This window comes from Haliotis rufescens, unplaced genomic scaffold, assembly GCF_023055435.1.
Source record: "Haliotis rufescens isolate VD_foot unplaced genomic scaffold, xgHalRufe1.0.p SCAF_17, whole genome shotgun sequence".
Lineage (NCBI taxonomy): Eukaryota > Metazoa > Mollusca > Gastropoda > Lepetellida > Haliotidae > Haliotis > Haliotis rufescens.
In genome coordinates this window covers 24,648,764-24,673,946 of record NW_025963857.1, presented here as the reverse complement: position 1 = coordinate 24,673,946, position 25,183 = coordinate 24,648,764, and the positions used below count along the sequence as shown (strand labels likewise).

General features: G+C 39.2%; 1 protein-coding gene across 4 annotated transcripts in view; it reads right to left on the bottom strand.

The window, feature by feature from the left end:
- Nucleotides 1–1,043: 1,043 nt before the first annotated feature.
- LOC124118755 (GTP-binding protein ypt1-like) overlaps nt 1,044–25,183 on the bottom strand; it is an 82,529-nt gene continuing 58,389 nt past the window's right edge. For 3 of the 4 annotated variants that reach the window (XM_048397779.1, XM_048397778.1, XM_048397777.1), the window contains exons 2-3: nt 13,504–13,690; nt 1,044–2,248 (exon numbers count right to left, since the gene is read on the bottom strand). In XM_048397779.1, coding sequence (XP_048253736.1) covers nt 1,811–2,248; nt 13,504–13,690 — 625 coding nt within the window. In that variant the 3' untranslated portion in view covers nt 1,044–1,810. Of the gene's footprint in view, nt 2,249–13,503; nt 13,691–19,090; nt 19,373–25,183 lie in introns of those variants that run through there. The other variant, XM_046481010.2, reaches the window with a different exon arrangement.

Below are 25,183 nucleotides of genomic sequence, written 5' to 3'. Positions count from 1 at the left end.
GTCTTCTGCGTGACGAGCGAACGCTTTAACCACTAGGCTACCCGACCATCCCTTACTCGCACGTTATCATTCACATTGGGTGTTGATAGTTCTCTTTGGGTACCGTATTCAATCAATATTTACTACCCTGGGGCCAGACTATCAGGTATTTTTACACCAATGAGTAGACTTTTTTTAAAAGAATTCTCACTGGTTGAGTTGACTTCTAATTTGTGTTTGTGAGTGAGTTTGGTAAAAGTTTTATGCCGCTTTTAGCAATATTCCAGCAATATCACAGCAGGGGACACCAGAAATGGGCTTCATACATTGTACCCATGTCGGGAATCGAACCGGGTTTTCAGCGTGATGAGCGAACTCTGTAACCCCTAGGCTACCTGACCGCCCCTTGTGTTTGTTTGTGTGCTGTCCTAATTGTGCGGTGAGACATAGCTCTCTTTTAAGCATTATTCACTGCAGTGGAGTTCATGTGTGGGGGATGCCTGCATTCGATCAGTGAACAAGGACCTGTAAAGAAATGTAGGTACATCTGTTCCAATTTGTTGATTGGTATTTCCGCTGTTGCGTGCCAGTTATCAGCTGGTAATGTTATTTGCGATGGGGAAATAACATTGTGTCAGTGTAAAATTTGAGTTTATTAAAAATGTATATAAATTTTGGGACCTATGCCTTACCGCATGCCATACCCGAGTGAGTGTGTGAGTGTGAGTTGGATTTAACGCCGCTTTTAACAGTATTCCAGTTATAATCACGGCGTGTCAGCTTAATGTGGGAGGAAAGCCCCAAGTGATGCAGGTTTCAGACGTTTACCACTTTGGTGAAACCCACGAGCACGGGTATGGTGCTGACAAACCTAGAAACATAATCGGGCCGAACCGGGATTCGAACCCACAATCATAGGTTTCTGGCGTGCCCAAGGGACGCAACTCTGCACAGCGAATCGCGGTGCCTTAGACGACTTGGCCACCCGTGCCCCCCGGAGTGAGTACTATATTGAAGGACGCAATAGCAGGGAAACATTGTTATATTATAAGAAGGGTGTGTTCTTACACTATCAGTTTTTAAAAATCTTTCAAGGGTATTTGTTCACAAACAATTCAAACTTAATTGGGTAATGGTGATCTATTTTGCATATTTTACTCAACTACAGAGCATATCTGGAGCTCTGAATAGGTACATGATGGCACAGAAGGTAATATTTCACCAAAACTTGGATGAATTGTTACATCACATCCTCAGAGAACATTTGTAATACCACAAAGTCTGTTCACTTGAATCACTACATCAGCTTGATGGGATGACATGAAAAGCACCCACAGAAGAACACCACATGAACACCTCCATATGCAGTCACCATGATGAACATCCAATTGAAGAACATTCAATAGCATCCATCAGAAGACCAACATCTTGTAGAACATCCAATAGGATCAATCAGAAGACCAACATCTTGTAGAACATCCAATAGGATCAATCAGAAGACCAACATCTTGAAGAACATTCAGTAGCATCCATCCGAAGACCAACATCTTGTAGAACATCCAATAGCATCCATCCGAAGACCAACATCTTGTGGAACATCCAATAGGATCAATCAGAAGACCAACATCTTGTAGAACATCCAATAGCATCCATCAGAAGACCATACACAGTACCACCAGTCTTCATTGCAGACAATATCACATTGCCCAAGATCATGGATATACCCACCCATGCAACCATTATGAAGAACCACATCACCAATAGGGCTGGTTATTGCAACATCAAGAGATAATATCACATACAGACCATATATACACTCATGCACTCATCATCAACAACACTTTTTCTTCCCATTCAAATTATCGGGAGTTTCCCCCGGCCGTATGTAGTCTCGCCGAATCGTCATTTTGCTCATCGCCTCTTCATGTAATATTTTCGCCATATCGGTGAACATTTCCTGGATGCCAACATTGTCTTTACAAGAAACTTGGTACACGGCAGACAAAACGTCGCCACACTCACTCATGAAAGCGTCAAAGTCGCTCTCCGTGACAGTTTCACTGTCTCCATTGGAATCGGCCATGTTTCCACAGAGGAATATCTTGGCACCTTCAGCATTCATGACAATGTCAAGGATGTACTGGGAAAGGATTGTGAAGGTGTCTTTGTTATTCACATTGTAGCACAACAAGGCCGCCTGTGCCCCTCGATAGTAGCTCGACCCGATGAAGCTCATCCTCTCCATGCCGCCTGTGTCCCATAAGGTCAGCTGTAACAAAAAAACGAAAATGTTAACCAAATACAGTAGAGTACGGTTATAATGAACTCAAAGGGACTACTAATATTAGTTCGTAATAACCGTAGTTCGTTATAAGCATATATACAGCATAACTACAGCAAATAGTCAGGACCAAAAAAGTAGGTTTGTTATATCCGTCAGTTCGTTATAAGCGTGTTCGGTATAACTGTAGTTTACTGTAACACACCATCTAACAATCCAGCGTATATCTGCATCATATTATAATAAATAACACAGACTCTTTTGCTATCATAGCTTGTTTCAAGTGAAACCCATGTGTGTATGGTGCTGACAATCAAAGTATTATTAATCAAAGCTTTCTAATTCCTTATTCATAAAATTAATTCTTTGCAAAAGTTAAATTGTAAATTAATATATATTAAAGCAATTTTGTCTGTGTGTTATTGATCTAAAGTATAATTTTTTTCATATGTCCTTGTTGTGTTTCTATACTGCACGGAAGGAATACCAAAATATGGAAACGATACACTAACACATTTGAAATAGCCTAAATGCATATTGCTCCCAGATCCCTTCCCAGATTGTTAGTTTGTTGTTTAATTGTTTAACGCCACACCCAGCAATATTCCAGCTATATGATGGCAGTCTGTAAATAATTGTGTCTGTTTAGTTCAAGACACAGAAATCAAGATTGATGTCAAGACTTTATTGATGTAGGTTAGACTAACATCTAGTCTCTGAAATAAACATATTTTACAAAAAAACAAACAAACATTGTTAAATTATGGTTATAAAATAAAATAAAAAGGAGCCCAGAGACTTTCTTCATCCTCATAATGGAGTAATCTAGACTTGCCAAACATTATAGACTTGCATGGGCTGTATTGGATATATTTGTTTCAAGGTCCGTTTGACAGACTAGATGTAGGTATACAGTAGTAGTTACAAAGCTACAATAAACCTGACGAACCATTGATAAAAGAAATGATGTGGTAGCCTAGTGGTTCAAGCAATCGCTTATCATGCCGATGTCCGAGTTCGATTTCCACCAAGGTACAGTGAAACTAGGGCTGAAATGGTTACAAGTAAGAGTCAAGTATGAGACAACTACTTGAGCAGTAATATTACTTGAGTGCTCAAAGAGTTATCTCCCTTGTTCAGTTTAATTATCTCCCTTTCTTACTAGCTATGGTGGACAGCTACTGCTCATCTGTGTGGCAATTCTTGAACTGTCAGTGGATAAAACAAATACTAAATGCACAATTTGCACCATTTGACTCTCTTTTAAGGGTGGGACAGCTTGTACAATGAGTAAGTACCTGAAGCTGAAACATTCAGAGTGAGTGAGTGAGTTGGGTTTTATGCCACTTTTAACATTATTCCAGTTATATCACGGGGTGTCAGCTTAATGTGGGAGGAAAGCCTGAAGTGATGCAGGTCTCAGACGTTTACCACTTTGGTGAAACCCACGAGCACGGGTATGGTGCTGACAAACCTAGAAACATAATTGGGGCAAACCGAGATTCGAACCCACAAACATAAGTTTCTGGCATGCCCAAGGGAGGCAACTCTGCACAGTGAATCGCAGTGCCTCAGACGACTGGGCCACCCGTGCCCCCTGAAACATTCAGAACTACTGCAAACAGATTCAACTGCGTCCTCTTTGTCAAGTGTTGCTGGTGTAGCAGGACGTGGAGTCATCTCACAGATGACATCCTTACCTTGTGAACTTGCTGACGGGGTTAACCTCTTTGGTCATGTGGACAGAAGGTCCATGGTTCAAATCCCATCACGGGGACTCGGAGATTTTATGGCCGCTACATTGGCGACCAACGTTGGGCTGAGCACGTTCATATTAGATTTGAGCAAAATAAGCCTCATTACCCTACTATGCGGCCCGGGATGTGCCTTCTGTTGACGGGGGAGTATGTAGCAGGGCGTGGAGTCATCCCACAGATGACATCCTTACCTTTCCTTACCTTGTCAGCTTGCTGACAGGGTTAACCTCTTTGGTCATGTGGACAAGGCATCCGACCTTGGATCAGTAGGTCCGTAGTTTGAATCCCATCACGGGACTCTGAAATTTTATGGCCACTACAGTGGCAAGACTCAAGCCCGACTTTTTGACATTTACAGGCCAAACAGAACACATGTTGAGACTCCACTAACTACACTCCACTAACCACACATGTACAAAAACTGGCTGAGTAATGGCCATAAAGATGTTTTTCAAGATGTCTGCCATGGCAGCCATATTGAAAATAGGAATTGAACCTCGTGAACAAATTGGAGCGTCATCATTGGTTGGAACAAGTTTGTGAAGCTTCAGTTTTATTGGTTCCTGACGAGAAATTGTTTACAATAGACGATGCACGCCGAAAAAACAGGCCATGACATAAGTTTCCTTGACCTTGAGTCAGTCTGGGGATTGGATACAGAGCCAGACAGAGGTATGACAGGCAGACATACTCAGCATTAATTACATGGAAGTTTCATATTTATCAAAGTTTAAGTCTAAAATTCACAAATCATGCAACCCAAAATTCTACTGTCATTGTTTCATAAATGAATGTTGAAGCGTATATCCTTTAACCATTTACTTCACATCAAAGCTGCTAAAACTTCAGTCAAATATATCTTCCTTCTGATGAAACCCTGAAAACAGCAACTGGCTCTCCAAACTCCTTCACTCAATGAGGACATATGAAACTTGTGTGGTGAGTCACATTATCAGAAGTGTTGAAATAGAAAAATACAGTATCTCCAATGTGTCAGACATCATGTCTGAAAATGTTGTTTTATAACTAAAGAAACGCTCCTGATAATTTTCAAAACACATAAAAATTGAAATAAAAATATGTTTAAGTGATTAATGAATCTGTTCATTGACAGGTTGAGTAATTTTGTTGATAATGCTGCATGCTTATTTCACTTAAACATGCCCGAGGCCTATTTCATGGACCAGGAAGTTGTAATATGATACTCAAGAGAAAGCTGGCAAATAATTGTTACACTTTATTTACTGGACAAGCATTATTCCATAATTCTGTTTAACATTTTTTCATTTTGAAGAAGTTGAGCGAAACATTGCTTTTTTTGTTTACAGATTCGAGCAACTAAGCCTAAAGTTTTGTGTTTGTTGTCAAACACCAAACTCAGCAATATTGCAACTATTTGATGGCAGTCTGTAAATAGAGTGACTGACATCATGAGCATCGATCTACCCAGTTGGGATACGATGACCAAGTCAGTGAGTCTGACCATCCGATCCCATTAGTCACCTCTTACAACAAGAACAGGTTGCTGAAGACAAAGTCTAACACAGATCTTCATGGGTGACTGGCCTTGAGTGAGTGAGTGAGTGAGTGAGTGAGTGAGTGAGTGAGTGAGTGAGTGAGTGAGTGAGTGAGTGAGTGAGTGAGTGAGTGAGTGAGTGAGTGAGTGAGTGAGTGAGTGAGTACGGTTTTACTCCACTTTTGGCAATATTCCTGCAATATCACAGTGGTGGACACAAGAAATCGGCTTAACACATTGTACCCATGTGGGGAATCGAACCCAGGTCTTCGGCTTGATGAGCGAACGCATAAACCACAAGGCTACCCCACCGCCCCGGCCTTGAGTGCCATCATATCAATAAAATAGCCCAGAGTAAATACAAACATGAACATATCACTGATAGACCCAGTCAGCACTGAAAACAGAATTAATATTAATGTCTAATAAAACTGACCCAAACAAGTCCATAAAAAAACACAACAATTATTGAGGTACAAAACTATGTATATTTTGACTTTGACCTATCATACTGAAAGGGCTTTGAAGCATGGTATCTGGCTATCAGAGACCTTCTGTTGTCCATTTTCACCATTTTAGATACAAGGTAATTTTAATATATTATCACGCTAATAAATGATAAAGTTAAACATTTAAGTTCATAACAGTAAACATATTAACTGGTTGAATCACACAATCTGTAGACTATACAATTAAAATAAGTTGTTGAAAAGAATTTGAACAGATTAACCAGGCTCAGCATGTTAGAAAATTGGTTTGCAATTAAATGTTGAGAAAGAGTTGGGTTTAACACTGCTTTGAACAGTATTCCAGTTATATCACGGCGTGTCAGCTTAATGTGGAAGGAAAGCCTGATGTGATGCAGGTCTCAGACATTTACCACTTCGGTGAAACCTACAAACATTGGTATCACAATTAAAAGCGTTGATAATTTACAAGGGTTCAAATAATGAATCTGACCTTTCAAATACCAACTAAACTTTGCCCTTCATATTTCAATTTAGTGGTATACATTTACCTAATCAGCTATACAAATATTAGCTGGGACAAACAGCCCATATTCCCATCAATCATAACCAGACATGTTCAGAAGCCTATATGACAGTCTCAATGATACATTGACATCTGAACCACTTACTGGAGCTCAGGCCTCTCAGAGCATCCTTCCATTGTTATTGTTCGTGCCATCCGAAAGGTCACACCCAGAATGGCGACAATCATTCCAGCTATTTCAGCTAGTTATATGAGCATACACATGCAGTTATACCTCCCTGTTAACTTTTGAACTTCTAAAAGCAAAATAATCCATTGTAAAGGGAATCTGTTTTCAAGAACAGGTGTTAAGTATTTTGAGGCTTAAGTCTGCACATGTGGAAAACAAAATGGCTGCCAACTGAGTGAAACACCTTGGTGGTAATTGAAAGTTCATCACCTTGTTTTAGAGAGATCTTTCTTGGTGTTTCTAGCATGTTTTCAGGGATCTTTCAACACCAAATACCTTGCACCTGTTTCCTTGGGGGCTTAGGTTAATGGCAGATGCATGGTATTTAGTCATTGTCAGTCACATGAACAGAAATGTTTTTCCAAAACAAAAGTTCCTCAGTTGGTTCTTGTATACATTCTGTAGATACATTTGTCTTCCATTCTAGAACTATTTCTGCTGGGGTTCATCTGGATCTGCTAAGAGGCTGATATTCGACCCCAAGTCAGAAAATGTTGGTAAATATACCCCAGTTTAATGAACATCTTCGAATTCATGTTGTAATAGTTACAGAGCTACAGATAAGCTGCGTATCTGTGTGAAATACGCATCAGAAATGCAGAAATACACAGTAAAATAAAATCCAAACGTATCAAATACACAACGAACATTACAGATACGCTACAAAAATAAAACTTGCGCGTATCATCAAAATATTGTGAAGTAACCCTGCGTATTCAATCAGCAAATCAGCAACTTATTTTGAAATAATAAACGGACATTCCGTCAACCTTGCCAAACTCCACGATGACAGTTACATCATGATCATTTGCCATCACACTTTCTTGTGGAAGTATCGTGGTATTTTTGAGTCCTATAAAGCTCTCAAACCCACACGACACCAGTTTGCAGGAACTAGATGAATAATGTTTTTAAATATTTTACTTAAATACCCACATGTGTAAAAACTAGTGGGTAACAGAAATTTGAATACGCGGATAGAATTACTGATACCCAATGATTTTAAAATGCATGGGTAAAATACCCACAATACCAAAAGCTTATCTGGAGCTCTGAGTTACAACTAATGTTATGGCTTTGAATATATGTGTTCCCAGTCAAGAGTTTTAACAAAATGTTTCTTCCATTTGGTTTGCGGATTTGTAAAGAAACAGCTTTAGTCAACTTCTGTGTATGCATGATCAGATCATTTTATATGTGTCTCTAAACAGTTTTTGCCAGGGTTTCGGTAAAACAATTCACAATCGGACAACTCTTAAAACCTACAGCAGGTACCTGGGTTGAGTCAGGTAATAGGGGATCGGTTACCTGGGTAGTAAATTAGTTCTCGTTCCAGCCCCAGTGGAAGACACTTAAAAACTGTACATCCATTAACAACTTACTGTAATCGCCCATGCTATGAAAGAAATTTAATAATTAATGTAGACTTACACATAGTCCCTGATTACAAATGTAGAATAAAGTTACCTGGATGTGCCTGCTTTTATCAGACTTGTTTCTATTAGAACGTATATTCAGATATTTCGCGTAATGGTGCAGGATGATAACGAAATAGCAGGGATGAACACACAAACATTTTACTGACCAGCTTACAGTTATTTTACAAAACAAGATCATTCTATATCAAATGTTATATTTTGGGACAACACTTTCTCAGTAAACTACAGATTCTTGTACTTTTTGGGTTGAATCCCAATCAGGTTCGAACCCACCCTGATCCTTCTTGTGAAGGAGGAACGAGCTTACACTATATTACACAACAAGATCCTTCTAGATAGGTAGGGACTTTTTCTGTGAATTGCACCGTAGTGTACAGGTATCCCTATATTCTGTCATACAGACCCTGAAACAAATATAACCAATACAGCCCAAGCAAGTCTATAATAGTTGGCAAGTCTAGATTACTGCAGTTTCAGGGAAATGAATAAAGTCTCTGGGCTCCTTTTTATTAAATGTTAATATTATAAGTTGTAGCAGGATCACGAGGGGTACATGTTTTTTTTATGCGTCCCGCGTTACGTAGCCGGAGGGGTGTGGTATAAAACCTAACGAGGGATGCATAAAACCCCATGTACCCCTTGTGATCCTGCTACAACAAATTTATCTTACAGACATGTTTTAATGTGACATTGTAAGAGAATAAACACAAATTCAAAACTGATAGAAAAGAGCTGTTCAAGTGAGCTGAGGTCAACTTGTGCTATGTCATGTGACTTCCTTTGACTCGGGGGAAAAAGCGTACAGCTTTTTGCTTTGAAGCGGAGTGCAAAGGATTTATTTTTCCTCTCAGAAATCCACATGCAACCTGTATTGCTCGTGCTCCAAGGCGGTTCACACAGTATTTTATCAAGAACATGTGGACCAATCAGATCTTGTCATTCTGACACGGTGGTATGATAAGATAGTTTTACGTGTTTTTTTGTAAAATATTTGTATTTCAGAGACCAGATATTATTCTAGTATCCCAAAGGCTAGGAGATATTCAGGCTCCATGCATTATCGCTAGTCAGCATTTCAGGATTATTTCAACCACTGAAAGAGGCCACGTATTTTACCCTGGCCTCTGTGAGCCTAAACCTATGTGATATCTTTGAAACATTTTGATGATAATTAATTCCAACGAGGATAACGCTTTCTCACTCCAGAGCCCTGATTAAGTTCATCACAAAAAGTCATTAGTCATACTCCTGGCCTATCTTTGCACCCACAGCATACATTATCAATGTACACCTTTACAACCAGACCATGAGGATGAGATAACATGTCCTTTTCATCAAGGAACATTTTCTGAAATCTATTTCTAACCTGATGAAAAGTCTGTGTTGATAACAAAAATAAATGCATGTTATCTTAATCAGATAACCTCCCCTTCACAGAAGGCACGCAGTACATCAGCCTTTCAAAATAACTTGAATTAATTACCTTCGACCATCAACAAAATCTGCTTAATTATACACTAGCTACACACTATTACATATTCTATTTTATCTGTCCTTGATATACCACTAAAAAAATGTTAAGGACCACCCAATTCTTTCATATTATCAGTGAGTGAGTGAGTGAGTGGTTTGGGGTTAACGCCGCTTTTAACAGTATTCCAGTTATATCACGGCGTGTCAGCTTAATGTGGGAGGAAAGCCCCAAGTGATGCAGGTCTCAGACGTTTACCACTTCGGTGAAACCCACGAGCACGGGTATGGTGCTGACAAACCTAGAAAAAATAATCGGGGCGAACCGGGATTCGAACCCACAATCATAGGTTTCTGGACGTATCATAGTTTTAACTGTCGTGGCATGACAATAGTAATATGAAAGAATCGGGTGGTCCTTACTTTATCCAAGACTATCACTAAGTGACTGAGTGAGTTGGGTCAGATTCTGATTTAAACACTATTTCAGTCATCTGGTCACATGGCATATCAGTGTGGCACAGGTCTCAGAGAATAGTTTTTCAGCAACCCATGCTTGCCATAAAAGGAGACTGTGCTTGTTGCTAGAGGTGACTAACGGGATCGGGTGGTCAGGCTCACTGACTTGGTTGATGCATGTCATCGATCCCAATTGCGTGGATCGATGCTGATGATATCAATCACTAGACTGTCTGGTCCAGACCCGATTATTTACAGACCGTCATATAGCTGGAATATTGCTGAGTGCAGCATTCAACAAGAAAACCAACCAACCAACCAACAGGTCTCAGAATTTACTACCAGATGAAACCCAAGAGTACATGGATGGTGCTGACAGACCAAGAATCATAATTATAATGAATGAAGGCATCAAAGAAGGTACGGAATGCCTATGCCTATAACATGTATAACTGTTCTGAGGTAATTCACCTTTTCACAGATCACAGGTAATTTTTCCATATGTTTCACAATCATGGATAATTATCATCTAAATTAGTTCATATTTCATAGAGATAAGAAATGATCCATTCTTAGTTATCAATCTGATAGTGACTTAAACCAAATAATTTACAAGTTTGTTTTTGCAAGCATAAACTAGGGCAGCACCTCATATTCTTGTAATTCTTGGTAACAACTTGTCAGACAGACCACCTTGGGCGTTTCTTGAGAGTTTTGGGCTGTTCCCCAAATTTACTACATGGTGTTCCTAGTTTCGATATAAAAATCATAATGAATAATGTCATTTCATGAGAGAGAAAAAGACATTTCACGGCAAAAAATAATAATTATTTGCAAATTCCAGATAACAGGACTGTTGAGACATGGCAATTTAAAAGAGCAATTTAAAAGAGCCAATAATGTATAACGAAATGGGTATTCCCTACCCGTGTCAAACCCATGACCAGGTATCCTGGTAGCAAGACGATACTGGACATCAGACAGACCACTGGTTGGTTGGTTGGTTGTTTAACGCCACATTCAGCAATATTCCAGCTATATGACGGCGGTCTGTAAATAATCGAATCTGGACCAGACAATCCAGTGATTGATATCATAAGCATCGATCCACGCAATTGTTATTGATGACATGCATCAACCAAGTCTGCGAGCCTGACCACCCGATCCCGTTAGTCGCCTTTTACGACAAGCAAAGTCACCTTTTACGGCAAGAATGGGTTGCTGAAGACCTATTTTACCTGGAATCTTCACGGGTCGACAGACCACTGACGTGGTTCATGGTGTTAAATTGAATACTGATACATTTCATTGTTAATTTCATACAATTACCTGTATTTCAGTAGTCAGAGATAATCTCTTCAAGACAAATGTACTACTCAATAGTGAAAGAACACCCGATTCTTTCACATTACTATAGTTATGCCAAGACAGGTTATCTGTAGTAATATGAAAGAATTGAGTGTGCATTAACTTCTTTTAGGGCTGGGACGAGTCCAAATTTACTACCCAGGTACCCACACCCCTATTATCCGACCCTACCCAGGTACCCGCTGTTGGTGTCAAGAGATAGGTACAAAATGTTCCATTGGGAATAGTTTGACAGTAGCCCTGGCAGAATGTTTTTAGATACACGTATAAAACAATGTGGTCATGCATACACTGAAGTTGACTGAAGTTTTAGCTTTGTTCAAACATATTTAAGTTAGAAGGAACGTGTTCATAGTCATGAAGAAATGCGAACATTAGAGACTTAAAATTGTTGTGTAACCATGTAGTTATATAGTGAATTTTTGTCATGAAACAATATATCAAGTGACTCACCACGGGGTATTCCTGTGGGAACCCACGTCCTACTCAGTACCCACCCGACCCGGGTACCTGAGTTACCCGTCCCAGCCCTAACTTCTTTTGAGGAGTGTATATATAGTGACATTTGGCTTATGTCATTTTCAAAACAAACAGCTCCTTCGTTTCAAGTTATGACATTCTTACCAATTTCCAAACTTAAAACAAATTTATTTATTAGTTTTTCTATTTGGTCATGTATCCTGAGATGCTAATATAATTTCAAAATCTTAATATGCCTTACAACACAGATGTAAGAAAAAAAACCTTTGAAACACTTTATTCACTTCCTCATCATTGAGGAACAAGGTTCCGTAGTTGAAGAAACAGGATTTACTACAGGTTCTATAATTGCCTAACTAATCAAGAACACAAGAATGAGGTTTCTTCATTAAATGTCCCACTAATAATATGTAATACCGTATTTGACGTAATAAGCGCCCACGGCGATATTTGCTAATATATTGGCTAGTGAACAATCCCATTTAGCACCCCTTACGATTGATCAATGTACACAAGACTTATTTATTCGTGTATAATACGTGTGTTATATGCATCCTTAATTGTGGGAAATTAGATTCTGGAAAAATACATCTGTCGTATATAAACATTTCAGGCTGTCAGCATAAACCACGAAATTTACGATCTTTTAACCTGTTGTTTTTCACCAAAATAATATTCTAATAAGAGCCCCCTTTTTCTAATTTTGAGAGCGATCTGGGTGCTTATTATGTCGAATACGGTAAATATTTGTTGCCCCATCAGATTCAAACTTGTCAGCACTCATCTATGTAGACAGCCGGCAAATGAGCTATGTAGATAACTACCCAATATGTACTGTTCTGTTAAAAAGGTTCTGTAGTTGAAGAAACGATATATACTTAAGGTTCTATAATTGCCCAACTAATCAGATTCTTCTCACAGTGCTCTCAAGATGCGGACCTCGCCCTTTCAAGGGGTCAACAATTTGATGTGTGGGTCATATGACTGGAAGCCCTTATTGGAAACATCAGAATTAGTTCTTATTGTCATTATTATTCCACCGATTTCTGCACCAGAGATGACTGAATAATGAGTGGCCTGATCCTGTTTAAAATCTTTACATTAATTATCATCTTAAATGTTTTGAAGCACTGACTGAATACATACTTTGTCTCAAAGTGAGTGAGTGGGTGGGTGGGTGGGTGAGTGGGTGAGTGGGTGAGTGAGTGAGTGAGTGAGTGAGTGAGTGAGTGAGTGAGTGAGTGAGTGAGTGAGTGAGAGAGAGAGAGAGAGAGAGGGAAGGAGGGAGGGTGGGTGGGTGGGTGGGTGGGTGAGCGAGCGAGTATTGTTTTACATCTCTTTTAGCAATATTCCAGCAATATCATGGCGGGGGACACCAGAAATGGGCCTCACACATTGTACCCATGTGGGGAATCAACCTGTGTCTTCGGCGTGACGAGTAAACGCTTTAACCCAAAGGCTACCCGACTGCCCCTCAAGCCCAAAGAAAGTGAGTGATGGTCCTCAAGCATGTGAATGTTTGGAATTTCTACCTTTACATCGGAACCCTTGACTTCAAACACCTGCGTGCTCTGGTCCAATCCAATGGTAGATTTCTTCCCTGTTTCTTCAATGTAGGTATTATTGCGGAATCGTCTGAAGATAGAACTCTTGCCGACCCCATACTCCCCACACAAGATGATCTTGTAGTTGGGGCTGCCGGTCGCCATCTTCAGTGGTCTGAAAACAAATGAACAAATTGACGTCAAATTAAACAAATTCTCTTCCTGATTTTGTGAATGTTCCTGGTTAAATGAAACTACTACAAGTCTCTTAGTCAGATGAAGCAGATCAATATTCCCTGTCATGAAATATTATACAGATACAGTGACACAGGACTGTTTCCTGGGTTTGTCAGGGGTGTATACCTAATGCCTAATGGAGGAAGAAGGGCGGAGGGAGAGAAATCCCACGGCACCCCAAATACACCTGTGCTTTGAAATACACCTCCTGGTTGGACAGACAAGTGGACACGCACCCACCCTGAAAGTTAATATTTAAAAGAATGCCACCCACCAAATTCACACAGTCATCCTGGTGTGTCCCTTTAAATCAATGTCAAAGTCTGTCATTTACAACAGTTTTAGCACAGAGGCAGTTTGGAGGAAGCCATCATAATTACATTAAATCTATAATGAACAAAAGGGAGCTTCGACAGTCATACATCTACAATCTCCTCATGGAAAGAACTCTGGTCGTGTAAGTTAAGGTACAACTGACAAAGGTCATACGAGGCCACGACAAATTAATCATCACATTTTCATTCCTGCCTGACTCACTTATAAAAAGGCTTACGATACCATGTATTGTGTCCACATGTAGAAGAAAATCACTGCGTTCCCTTCCTCCTTACTTCAGGAAGTACACAGACTTGTATAAGTTTCGTAGGAAATGACAGTTAATTTAAATCACAATTCCTAGAATAAGCAATAAATAAGAACAAGTTGTCCCTATAAAAGGGTGGCGCTTACTGTCGGCTCATCATGACTTTCTTATTATAGGGTTTCAGTTTCATATTCTTTACCGCCGCACTCAGCAATATTCCAGCTATATGACGGCGGTCTGTAAATAATCAAGTCTGGACCAGACAATCAAGAAACAAACAAACAAACGCAGCAAGGCTATGAAGTAGACTGTTTAAAAAAAGATAAAATATAAATTCAATAGCTTTTCCTGAGTTATCTAAAAGTTTGGATGAAAAGCTAATAATTAATTTAATGTGGCCTAGGTGCATTGTCACGAGATTGACAGGGCTGAAAAAATGACACTAATTTGAGAAGGGCTGAAAGGATTCTCTATTTTAAATCCATTCAAAATCATTGAAGTAAGCTAAATAGGATTGACCAGACTGGTTTGATGTAGCATCAGAACTCCAGATCATTTTTTGAGCCATTGAATATTTACTCACATGTTATCATCCACAGTGGGTATTGATAGTTTTCTTGGGTATTCAATATACTCTTACTCTCTTGGGTTCAGTCTTTTGGGTTTTGAAAACCGATGAGTAGACATTTTATCAAATAATTCCGCTTCAATGCTGTTTCATGTAGTCTCTAATGTGTTCATGTGCTGCCCCAAGTGTGGTGCATGCTGCATAACCTCATAACAGTAATATATGTCTTATAGTAAGCAAGACCCGGGGAAGAATAGGTCTCCAGCAACCCATGCTTGTTGTAAGAGGCGACTATGCTTGTTGTAAGAGGCGACTAACGGGATCGGGTGGTCAGGCTCGCGGACTTGGTTGATGCATGTCATTGTATCCCAATTGCGTGGATCGATGCTCATGATGTCAATCACTAGACTGTCTGGTCCAGACTTGATTATTAAAAGACTGGAATATTGCTTAGTGCGGCGTTATACAACAAACAAAACAAAATACAGTAAGCAAGACGTAGCACATCTGTGCATTGCTCACTGCAGTGAGTTCATGTGTACATTGTGATGCCTACAATAACTCAGTAAGAAAAGGACCCGTGAAGATTCCGGGATAGAATAGGTCTTCAGCAACCCATGCTTGCCGTAAAAGGCGACTATGCTTGTCGTAAGAGGCGACTAACAGGATTGGGTGGTCAGGCTCGCTGACTTGGTTGATGCATGTCATCGATCCCAATTGCGTGGATCGATGCTCATGATATTAATCACTGGATTGTCTGGTCCAGACTTGATTATTTACAGACCGCCGTCATATAGCTGGAATATTGCTGGAGTGCGGCGTTAAACAACAAACCAACAACAGTAAGAGAAGACCTATAAAGAAATACATGTACACAAGCTGAAAAGGCTACATTGAATAATTACGTGTTTTTTTTACTGTTGGGTTATCAAATGTCTTCATACGTAAGTATGCAAGCGTCTCAAAATTAATTACGATGATTTAGGTTGCGTATTTTACAGAAATACACAGCTCTCTGGTAGCAAGCACTGCCACGATGGTGGAGTTTGAGCCTTCTAGCAGCACATGGATGGCTGCATGTTCTTCAATGGAATCAAAGTCCAGTAATAATGTGATCTTTGACCTCCTTGCTACATCGGCCAGGATTAACAAGTTGCTCTAGAGCACAATGACCTAGGTACATGTCTCCAATCTAGTACACAGGATAGTTTGTGCATTCCAACATGGAAACCATGCACCATATCTCCAGGGCTTGCGTTTCAGTAAACCTACAATAGCTCCTTGACCCCTTCCCCTGGTTCTTGCAAACCCAAATTACCTGCCCTTGATTTCCATTTGACAATTTGATTGGCTATGTTACCAATCAGAATGCGAGTTATTAACCAGCCTCAAAGTTTGGTTGTCAATATGGCGGCCAGTCACATTGATAATGATCGAGTTTGAGAGAAATTCAACATTGAAAAACTAACTGACATGTTAAAGAAAGCCCATAATAATCTTTTAGATGGAAAGGATGTCAGTGGCTTTGGTTTCTAGGTAATACAAGTCCTTTTACCCAATCAAGGAAGGGTAATTTGCGATCGCAAGAAGCACAGCAATGGATCCTGGGGTTAGCGTAGGTTTACTGAAATGCAAGCACTGGAAATATAGAGGATGCATGGAGCTTGTTCCTTCTGTGTAACAGACGTGACGAAGTGTAACACCTTGCCAGAATACCTTCGCCATCATCAACAGTTCCGTCACTCATACATTTCAAATCTCAACAGAAAACCCATCTTTTTGAAACATACTTCTCTTGAACCAGACTTTGTGTCAGTTTGTGTCAAGTGCTTGTTGGTAGAGAAGTGTGTTCACAGTGAACCACCAAGTTCCTGATGCCCCTCCCCTGAATAAGAACGCTCACTGGATTTAGCGCAAATTTAATGGACATATACTGAACAAAGAAAGTTAGGGATAATGAAATATGTTTCTATACCAGACACATTTAAAGAAAATATCCCCGAAAATATTCATTATCCTTACCCATTATTGTTCATTTTTATCATTTACAGATTAAATAAATAAATGCAGCAAAAGAGATGTGAGAGGAAAGCCCACAGCGATGCAGGTCTTACCACCTTGTTTACCTCTTTGGTGAAACCCACGAGTATTGGTCTGGTGCTGACAAACCTAGAAACCTAATCAGGGTGAATCTGGGATGAGAACTCACGATCACTGGTGTATAGCATGTCTAAGGGATGCAACTCTCAAGAAGAATCTCAACGACTTAGATGACCCTAAAAATGGCAGAAATGGGAAAAGAATATGACCAAATTACTCCACAATTCAACAGTGACAGTCGACCTGGGAAGATCCGGGGTAGTATAGGTCCTCAGCAACCCATGCTTGCCGTAAAAGCGACTATGCTTGTCGTAAGAGATGACACAGGATCGGGTGGTCGGGGTCGCTGACTTGGTTGATGCATGTCAACTAATCCAATTGTCTGGATCAATGCTCATCATTTTAATCATGGGTTGTCTGGTCCAGACTCAATTATTTACAGACCCCTGTCATATAGCTTGAATATTGCTGAGTGCGGCATTAAAAAACATACAACAACAGTGACAGTCCTAATGAAGTCTTCTCTCAACAGGCCTGCATCATGCCCAACTTACAAACGCTGTAACTTATTAATGACATTAGTTGTGTAACGATACGGCGATACAGTATTGTATCCCGATGTACAGCCCACGATACGATGCATCGATTTGGAAAGCATGTATCGCGATACATACAATATTTTCATAACACAGTTTTACTTACCGAATACTTTTAAACATGACATACGTTTAACAGTTTCAAAGCCAGTTTGTTGTTTCAGTAAAACATACTGTATTGCTGACAATTTGCTATAACAGTAAATAAACACCTTATATCTTCTTCAACTGTACTTGTCACATCTTTTAGAGAGCAGAAAGACTGTATTGTGATACGTATCGTATCGCGACCCCTGTATCGTGATACGTATCGTATCGCGACCCTCCCGTATTGTTACACCTCTAAATGACATGGTCTCATTAACATAACTACATATCATTATGGGACTGACTGTCCACACACAAACTGAAAGACATCCTGTCAACTCGTCACAAAGAAGCCCTATCCTACTGTACGACCCTGATTTATTAAGTTGCACCAGTGTGTTCCAACTACCCTCACCAGTAGAGACCTGTTTCATTATTCAGTCTCAAACATCTTTTTTTTAGGAATCAGAACAATATTTTGAAGTCTTAATTTCCTTCCTGTAAGCTGCAAAATGGACGATGAACTAACCGGATTCAAAATGTCAAAAATAAATCCCACTTCAGGCCCATTTCAATCGCACAAACTTTAGCTAAAGTCCAACCACAGGGGCTTACCTAGCAGTCCAAACTGCCCTTGCCGGGAAATTATCTAAAAAAGTGTTTTTTTGGTTAAAGTTCTTATTTTCAGAGGTTGCTCAACATCGCATTCAATACAATAATGTAACATTAAGCCACTTCCTGTTAACTGGTTCCATTATCTGTGAAGTCTCCTTGATCAAGCAATAACTTGAAATAGGAACTTCATAATTCCCATTTAGGAATTTTTACGAACAATTGCTGTAGACTTGGGTCCGAATATCGGTCTCTGGGCGGGTTCTAGCTAAACCCCTAAACCAATAGTCAAATAGAGCGGAGCTTACAATAAAGACCGGCACTGACAATTAATCATCTTGATATTTATCATAAGTATTACCTCACAAATACAGGGGGCGGTCGGGTAGCCTAGTGGTTAAAGCGTTCGCTCGTCATGCCGAAGACCCGGGTTCGAATCCCGACATGGGTACAATGTGTGAAGCCCATTTCTGGTGTCCCCCGCCGTGATATTGCTGGAATATTGCTAAAAGCGGCGTAAAACCAAACTCACTCACTCACTCACAAACACAGTCCATCCAGAACTATTTCAATAACTACCAATATCACAATACAGTAATGTGTTAGCTCAAACACAAGTCTGAAAGTTTCCCATTCGCTCTGGTGAGCTTAGGTATTACTGGCACTTAGTTTGACCTGATCAGAGCTTCCAGCTAGGGTCTATGACACTGCCTGCTGACCAGTGAATACCACTTTACTATATACCTTCATCGATTCTAACATATCTGCTAAATACTCAACAAGATACTCAACTCTTTTTCCGAGTCTTGTCCATGAATTTTCCTAAACGAGGACACTGTATCACTTTCTTCTGAGGACTCTTTTACATCCAGATCAGAGGAAATTCGAAGCTTAGTATCCGGGGCAAAACGCACACTTTTCTCCGATTTCTCCTTCATTTCAGAAGATCGCCTGTTTTTCTTAAACTCGGCAGATCTTCGCACGACAACAACTTCTTCCTCTTGGCCTTCCATCTTAATTCAGTGGCTCTCGAACACACTAACACACACTCCCTTGCACTCACTCTGCAGCTACTTAGCTGGAGCAACAGGAAGAAACAATCTAAAAGTTGACCATCTGATACTATTAAATATTTCCCTTTACGACCGAAACTTATTGACAGCTTGTCATTGTACATAGCACTTGAAAAACAACTTGACGAGGAAACATTGAAATAGACACCCATGATGACCCCATTTGTCATTTGTAAACACATTAAGAATTATGAATATGATCTATTTGGTTTCACATCAAAAGTGTCCTTGATGCGGTTATTCCGTATAAGATGTATACTTTTAAGTTCACATGTTTCTGCCATCTTCCTAAGGCAAGGGAGTTAACTGACCATAAAAGTCCAGTTTCCACCCTTGCCGCGAATTAGGCTGGAATTATGGAGTTCCAGCCAGGACCAGCCAGTCTATGCAGAGTCCAATCAAAATCGCGTTATGAAATCAACATCGGTTCGTAAACTGCCGTGCAGATTTCCATTGATTGCAGGATTTGCAAAGCATGTACATGTACCCCCATCTTGGCTTCAACAGATATTTTCCTAATCTTTTCATGTTTTTAATCAAGGTGCACAAATGATTTGTGAAGTAAGACCCATTTTATTACAAAATAGATCTTGATTATTGATCAGATTATCTGAACTGGGAGCCAACATTGTGTTTGAAGCAAATGCAAGTCATATGAGAAGTGTAATCTGATTGATCAATGTGGGACATAGAATGTACATTACTCGTAATAGCCACTGGGGGCGCTACGATTGAGCCCAGAAATTGGACTTTTACAGTCGGTCGACTACCTTGCCTCGGAAAGAGATGTTTCTGCATATGTGTCTGCATCTTAAACTGCACAGGGAACTATGGCATAGTGGGTTTCATAGTAAGTTACTGAGCTAGTGTTCAGTGTTTTATTATTACGAGTCAGCTTAATGTGGGAAAAAGCTCAGTTTCTAGCTTGCCCAAGGGACGGAACACTGCACAACAAGTCTGCGGCGCCTTAGATGACTGGGCCACCCATGACCCCTGGTCTGTTCTGTAAGCTCATCCCTATGGTGTAGTGGATAGAGCATCTGCTTCTAGAGCGGAAGGTGAGTGCTTTGATCCTTGGACGTGTCACACAAAAGATGGTACTTGTTGTTAACCTGCCTGGCACTCGTCATTAAGGGGACAGAGCATGGACTGGTCAGCTCGGGTGTGAGGGCATAACGTGTCAGAGCAGGGTATCCAGTTAAACTACGGCTAATCATCTCAGTGGGCTAGCACCATTAAATCAGCAATTTATCCAAGTAGTACAAGCACAAACCTCACAACAATAAGGATGTCTTTGGTTGTGTTTACATCTCGGTTACACATTACCAGAGTGACCAGAGTGAGTGAGTTTTGACGCTACTTCAGCAATATCCTAGCAATATCACAGCAGAGACACCAGAAAAAACAGCTCACACCTTAACCACGAGGCTATGGATATATTTTGCATTATTTCTGTTTGTGCTCGTAATCAACATTTCAGTCCAGGAGGCCCTCAGTAGTCAGTATTTAGGATGTTTACAGCATGCTGAACTCTGCTTCCTGACCAGTCACGATCACATATATATAGGAAGGATACATCATCATGGACCCGCCAGCCCATTGGAGGCATTGTGTCACAACATATTGAACAACCATCAGCACAACCAACCGTCCTCATCATATTCTAAACGGACTAGAAGTCATTCAATCCCTATCAACTAAAATATTCCAACTTATTTTACATAACTACTGATCTTTGCATGATGTATCTTCATTTAAAATATTAAATAAATAAATAAATAAATAAATAAATAAATAAATAAATAAAGTATATATTTATTATCATTTAAAATAAATAAATAAATAAATAAATAAATAAATAAATAAATAAATAAATATTTATAATGCGCCAACTCCACACCCTAAAGCATGCTCAAAGTGCTACATTATTACTCCAGTCAATTGGGAGTATACAACTCATGCTGCCTTAACAGTCACATTACAATCTCATCCCACTGTGAACTACCTTCAGCTGCAGTCACCAATTGTCCAGCTATATCTAGGGGGCTCATAAATAATCAAGTCTAGGCAATTCAAATAAAAAAATAAAAACCATCCAAATGAAAATCCATAAATATGACTTTTTGGATCACAAAAATAAAATGACATCAGTCTCAAACTAGACTAAACTCTTGTTTTTGAAATTAAAATATTTAAAAGAAAAAAATGGTAAAATTATCTAAATAAAATACAATAAAAAGGATCCCAGTAATCTGCAGTAATCTAGACTTGCTAGCTATCATAGACTCACATGGGCTCTATTGGATATATTTGTTTCATGGTCTGTATAACAGGCTACCTCAAACACGTACAGCCATAAGTGTTACACTTCAAAATTGGATAAGACCCAAAAATAACAAAAAGTATTAAAATGCTTAAATGCTGAAACACTGAAAACTGAAGGTCCAAGACACATCTATGATACCTGTATCAAATAAACCACAATTTCTGGTTGGTTTGAACTTTAACTCTTTCAACACCAGTCAACCAGAAGTGTTTACTGCTGGGACACCGAGTTCCCAGAGACTCTTGTGTGATAGATGAAGCCAACATTTATCAAAGAAAATACCTGCTTGTAAAATATATTTGCTACTACATGTTATACACCATTTGAAAGGTCTGATCCTATGGTTTATAAATATGAAAGTTATGTTTTTCACATTATTTAAAATAATGCATTTACAACTTAATTAAATTCGTTGTAAATAAAAAAATGTACGCTAACACGTTGTTAACATCCAGATTAAGGACCAAGGAAGCGAAAACTTGACGATTTTCGGCAAATATATGATTTCATAATATCCACGTACCTATTTCTGTTTTATTTTCATTGTTTACGTAATTGGAAAATCATTTTAAAAAGAATTATAGACAGTTTCTGTCATCACCCATTTCCCGATAACAGCGACTGTCCGTTCAGTAAAATGAAGAAATACCCCCGTTTTCGAGGTTTCGTATGAATAACACGTTCGTCGAAGAATGGCATATGACACATCGCTGGAAAGCTTATTCCTTCATCTACACGCACGTTACATCGACTGGTTTTTTTTCGTAGTTATAACAAGCGATTTCATTGGATTAAAATTGGTTTCTAATGACGCTTTCTTGCTGAAATCTGCTACAAGTTTCGTGATTGGTCAATTTTGAGCACGTGACCTAAGGCAGCCAATCAAATTACAGCTGTGATACCAAGCTCGTGGTCGAAAAATTACAGACGTTTGCGAAAGAATTTTGTTAAATCGTGTTATTCTGAACGTTTTTAGCAGGAAATCACGATATATATTAAAAATATGGAACTTCGTGAATGTATCGTGCTAGGTTACGAGCTGTGACAAAGATTTTTCATGCATATATTTTTGCATCAAACATCGTGTCCGAGCCGAGAATTCAAGGCGACGAAAGCCGAGATGTCATTTGACTTACATTACACGCGATCGCACGAAAAGATGGAAATAATAACTTAGATGTAAGTTTGATTACTTTAAGATATATTTTTGTTGATTTTATTTATTACTTTGTATAATATATTTAAAGATTTGTTTAAAACGTCTTTATTTTCTTCTTTGACATGTTCGATGTGGACCCGTTGTCGAAATGTGTGTCCGAGAATTTTATTTTCAATAACATCGCGAGAAATAGTGAATAATTTTTTAATTTAAAGATAAAAAATGTTAAATTGATATGGAATATGTATTTCAGACATTGTGAAATGTGATAGATTTAATAAATGAATGACATTACAGGTAGGTCCATAAAAATATATACTATTTTGACGTGACTACGGCTTGGCCGGATAACCGGCCTGCGGTGTCTGGGGACTCAATGCTTCTTGGCCGGATAACCGGCCTACGGTGTTGAAAGAGTTAACCACCATCAAACATGTGTCTGCTTTCTTTGCCCTACAGTTGATGTGTCTTTCATATCTTGATATAAGACTTTGGTTCTATCATTGTGCCTTGAATCACTTGTTCTGACTGTAGTACAAGTGTGCATGATTATGCATTATGATTAATTTAAGTCATAAATCATTACATCATGTACATGCATCCTTGCATTCTCGAAGATTCACTCAAAATTATCACAATAATTTTGTTTCACATTTGCACTCATCATTTTGATTGTTCCAGACCAGAAAAATATCAACAGGAACTCGTCAAATCTAAATAATTAATCATTATTCAAGAGTGAGTGAGTGAGTGAGTGAGTGAGTGAGTGAGTGAGTGAGTGAGTGAGTGAGTGAGTGAGTGAGTGAGTGAGTGAGTGAGTGAGTGGTTTTACGCCGCCTTTAGCAATATTCCAGCTATATCACCAGGGACACCAGAAATGAGCTTCACACATTGTATTATGCACCCATGTGGGGAATCAAACCCAGGTCTTCGGCGTGACGAGCGGACGCTTTAACCACCAGGCTACCCTACCATCCTTATTCAATACTGCTTGTGGGAGAGGTGTGTTAGCTATGACCACAGTGCTAGTTGTTGGCCCACTTTCCCATGCTCTGTGTACAACAGGAGGTGGTACATCCTGTGCATGCTGTGGGAGCTATGCAAGGGAAGGGTGCACTTCAATACAGTCGACACTCAACAACTCATTCAACAATCCATTTCAAGGAAGTATTTGAAAACATTATTTTCATAACCATTGCTAATGTCACCATCAACATTTAGTATCACCATCAACATTTAACATCACCATCAACATTTAACATCACCATCAACATTTAACATCACAATGTCACTGTCGACATTTAACATCACCATCAACATTTAACATCACCATCAACATTTAACATCACCATCAACATTTAACATCACCATCAACATTTAACATCACCAACAAAATTTAACATCACAATGTCACTGTCGACATTTAACATCACCACTAACATTTAACATCACCATGTCACCATCAACATTTAACATCACCAACAAAATTTAACATCACAATGTCACCATCAACATTTAACATCACCATCAACATTTAACATCACCATCAACATTTAACATCACCAACAAAATTTAACATCACAATGTCACTGTCGACATTTAACATCACCACTAACATTTAACATCACAATGTCACCATCAACATTTAACATCACCATTAACATTTAACATCACCATTGACATTTAGTATCAGATTATCTATTGTAATAGTGTATTTATTTGTTGTTTAACCTCGCAATATTCCAGCTATATGATGGCGGTTTGTACATAATCGAGTCTGGACAATCCAGTGATTGACATCATGAGTATCGATCTCAGCAATGAGGATATGACAAGCATGAACAAAATTATTAATACATGTATCAAGTTTGGATAATAAAGCTTGAATAGCGTTTTAGTTTTAATCAGGAAACGACATCTACCTCTGTTGTTTCCATGGAAGCAGGGAAAACGTAAATTTTGCAAAATTCTTAAATAGCAAAAGGCACCTCAGCCTCTAGTTATTACATGTACCAAGTTTGGATGGAAGTCTTTCAGGTTTTCTCAAGTTATGCTCCAGACACGAAATACAGATGGACAGAGACAGGGATACAAACTAACATAAATTCCACCGTCATGGCGCAGGACTATCCTCACTGACCAAGTAGCATTTGAGGCTTATAATTCTGAACCAGTTCTCAATGGTTCATTTTGGCTAATTGGAACTGAATAAAACGGGACTCAAGTAAATATTTTTGTCTCATTCAAGCAGGGCAGGACTAGCTGCAAACTGAGGAGTAGTGAAAAAAAGTTCCCACTAGTCCTCTGGACTGGGCTTAAAGGAAACA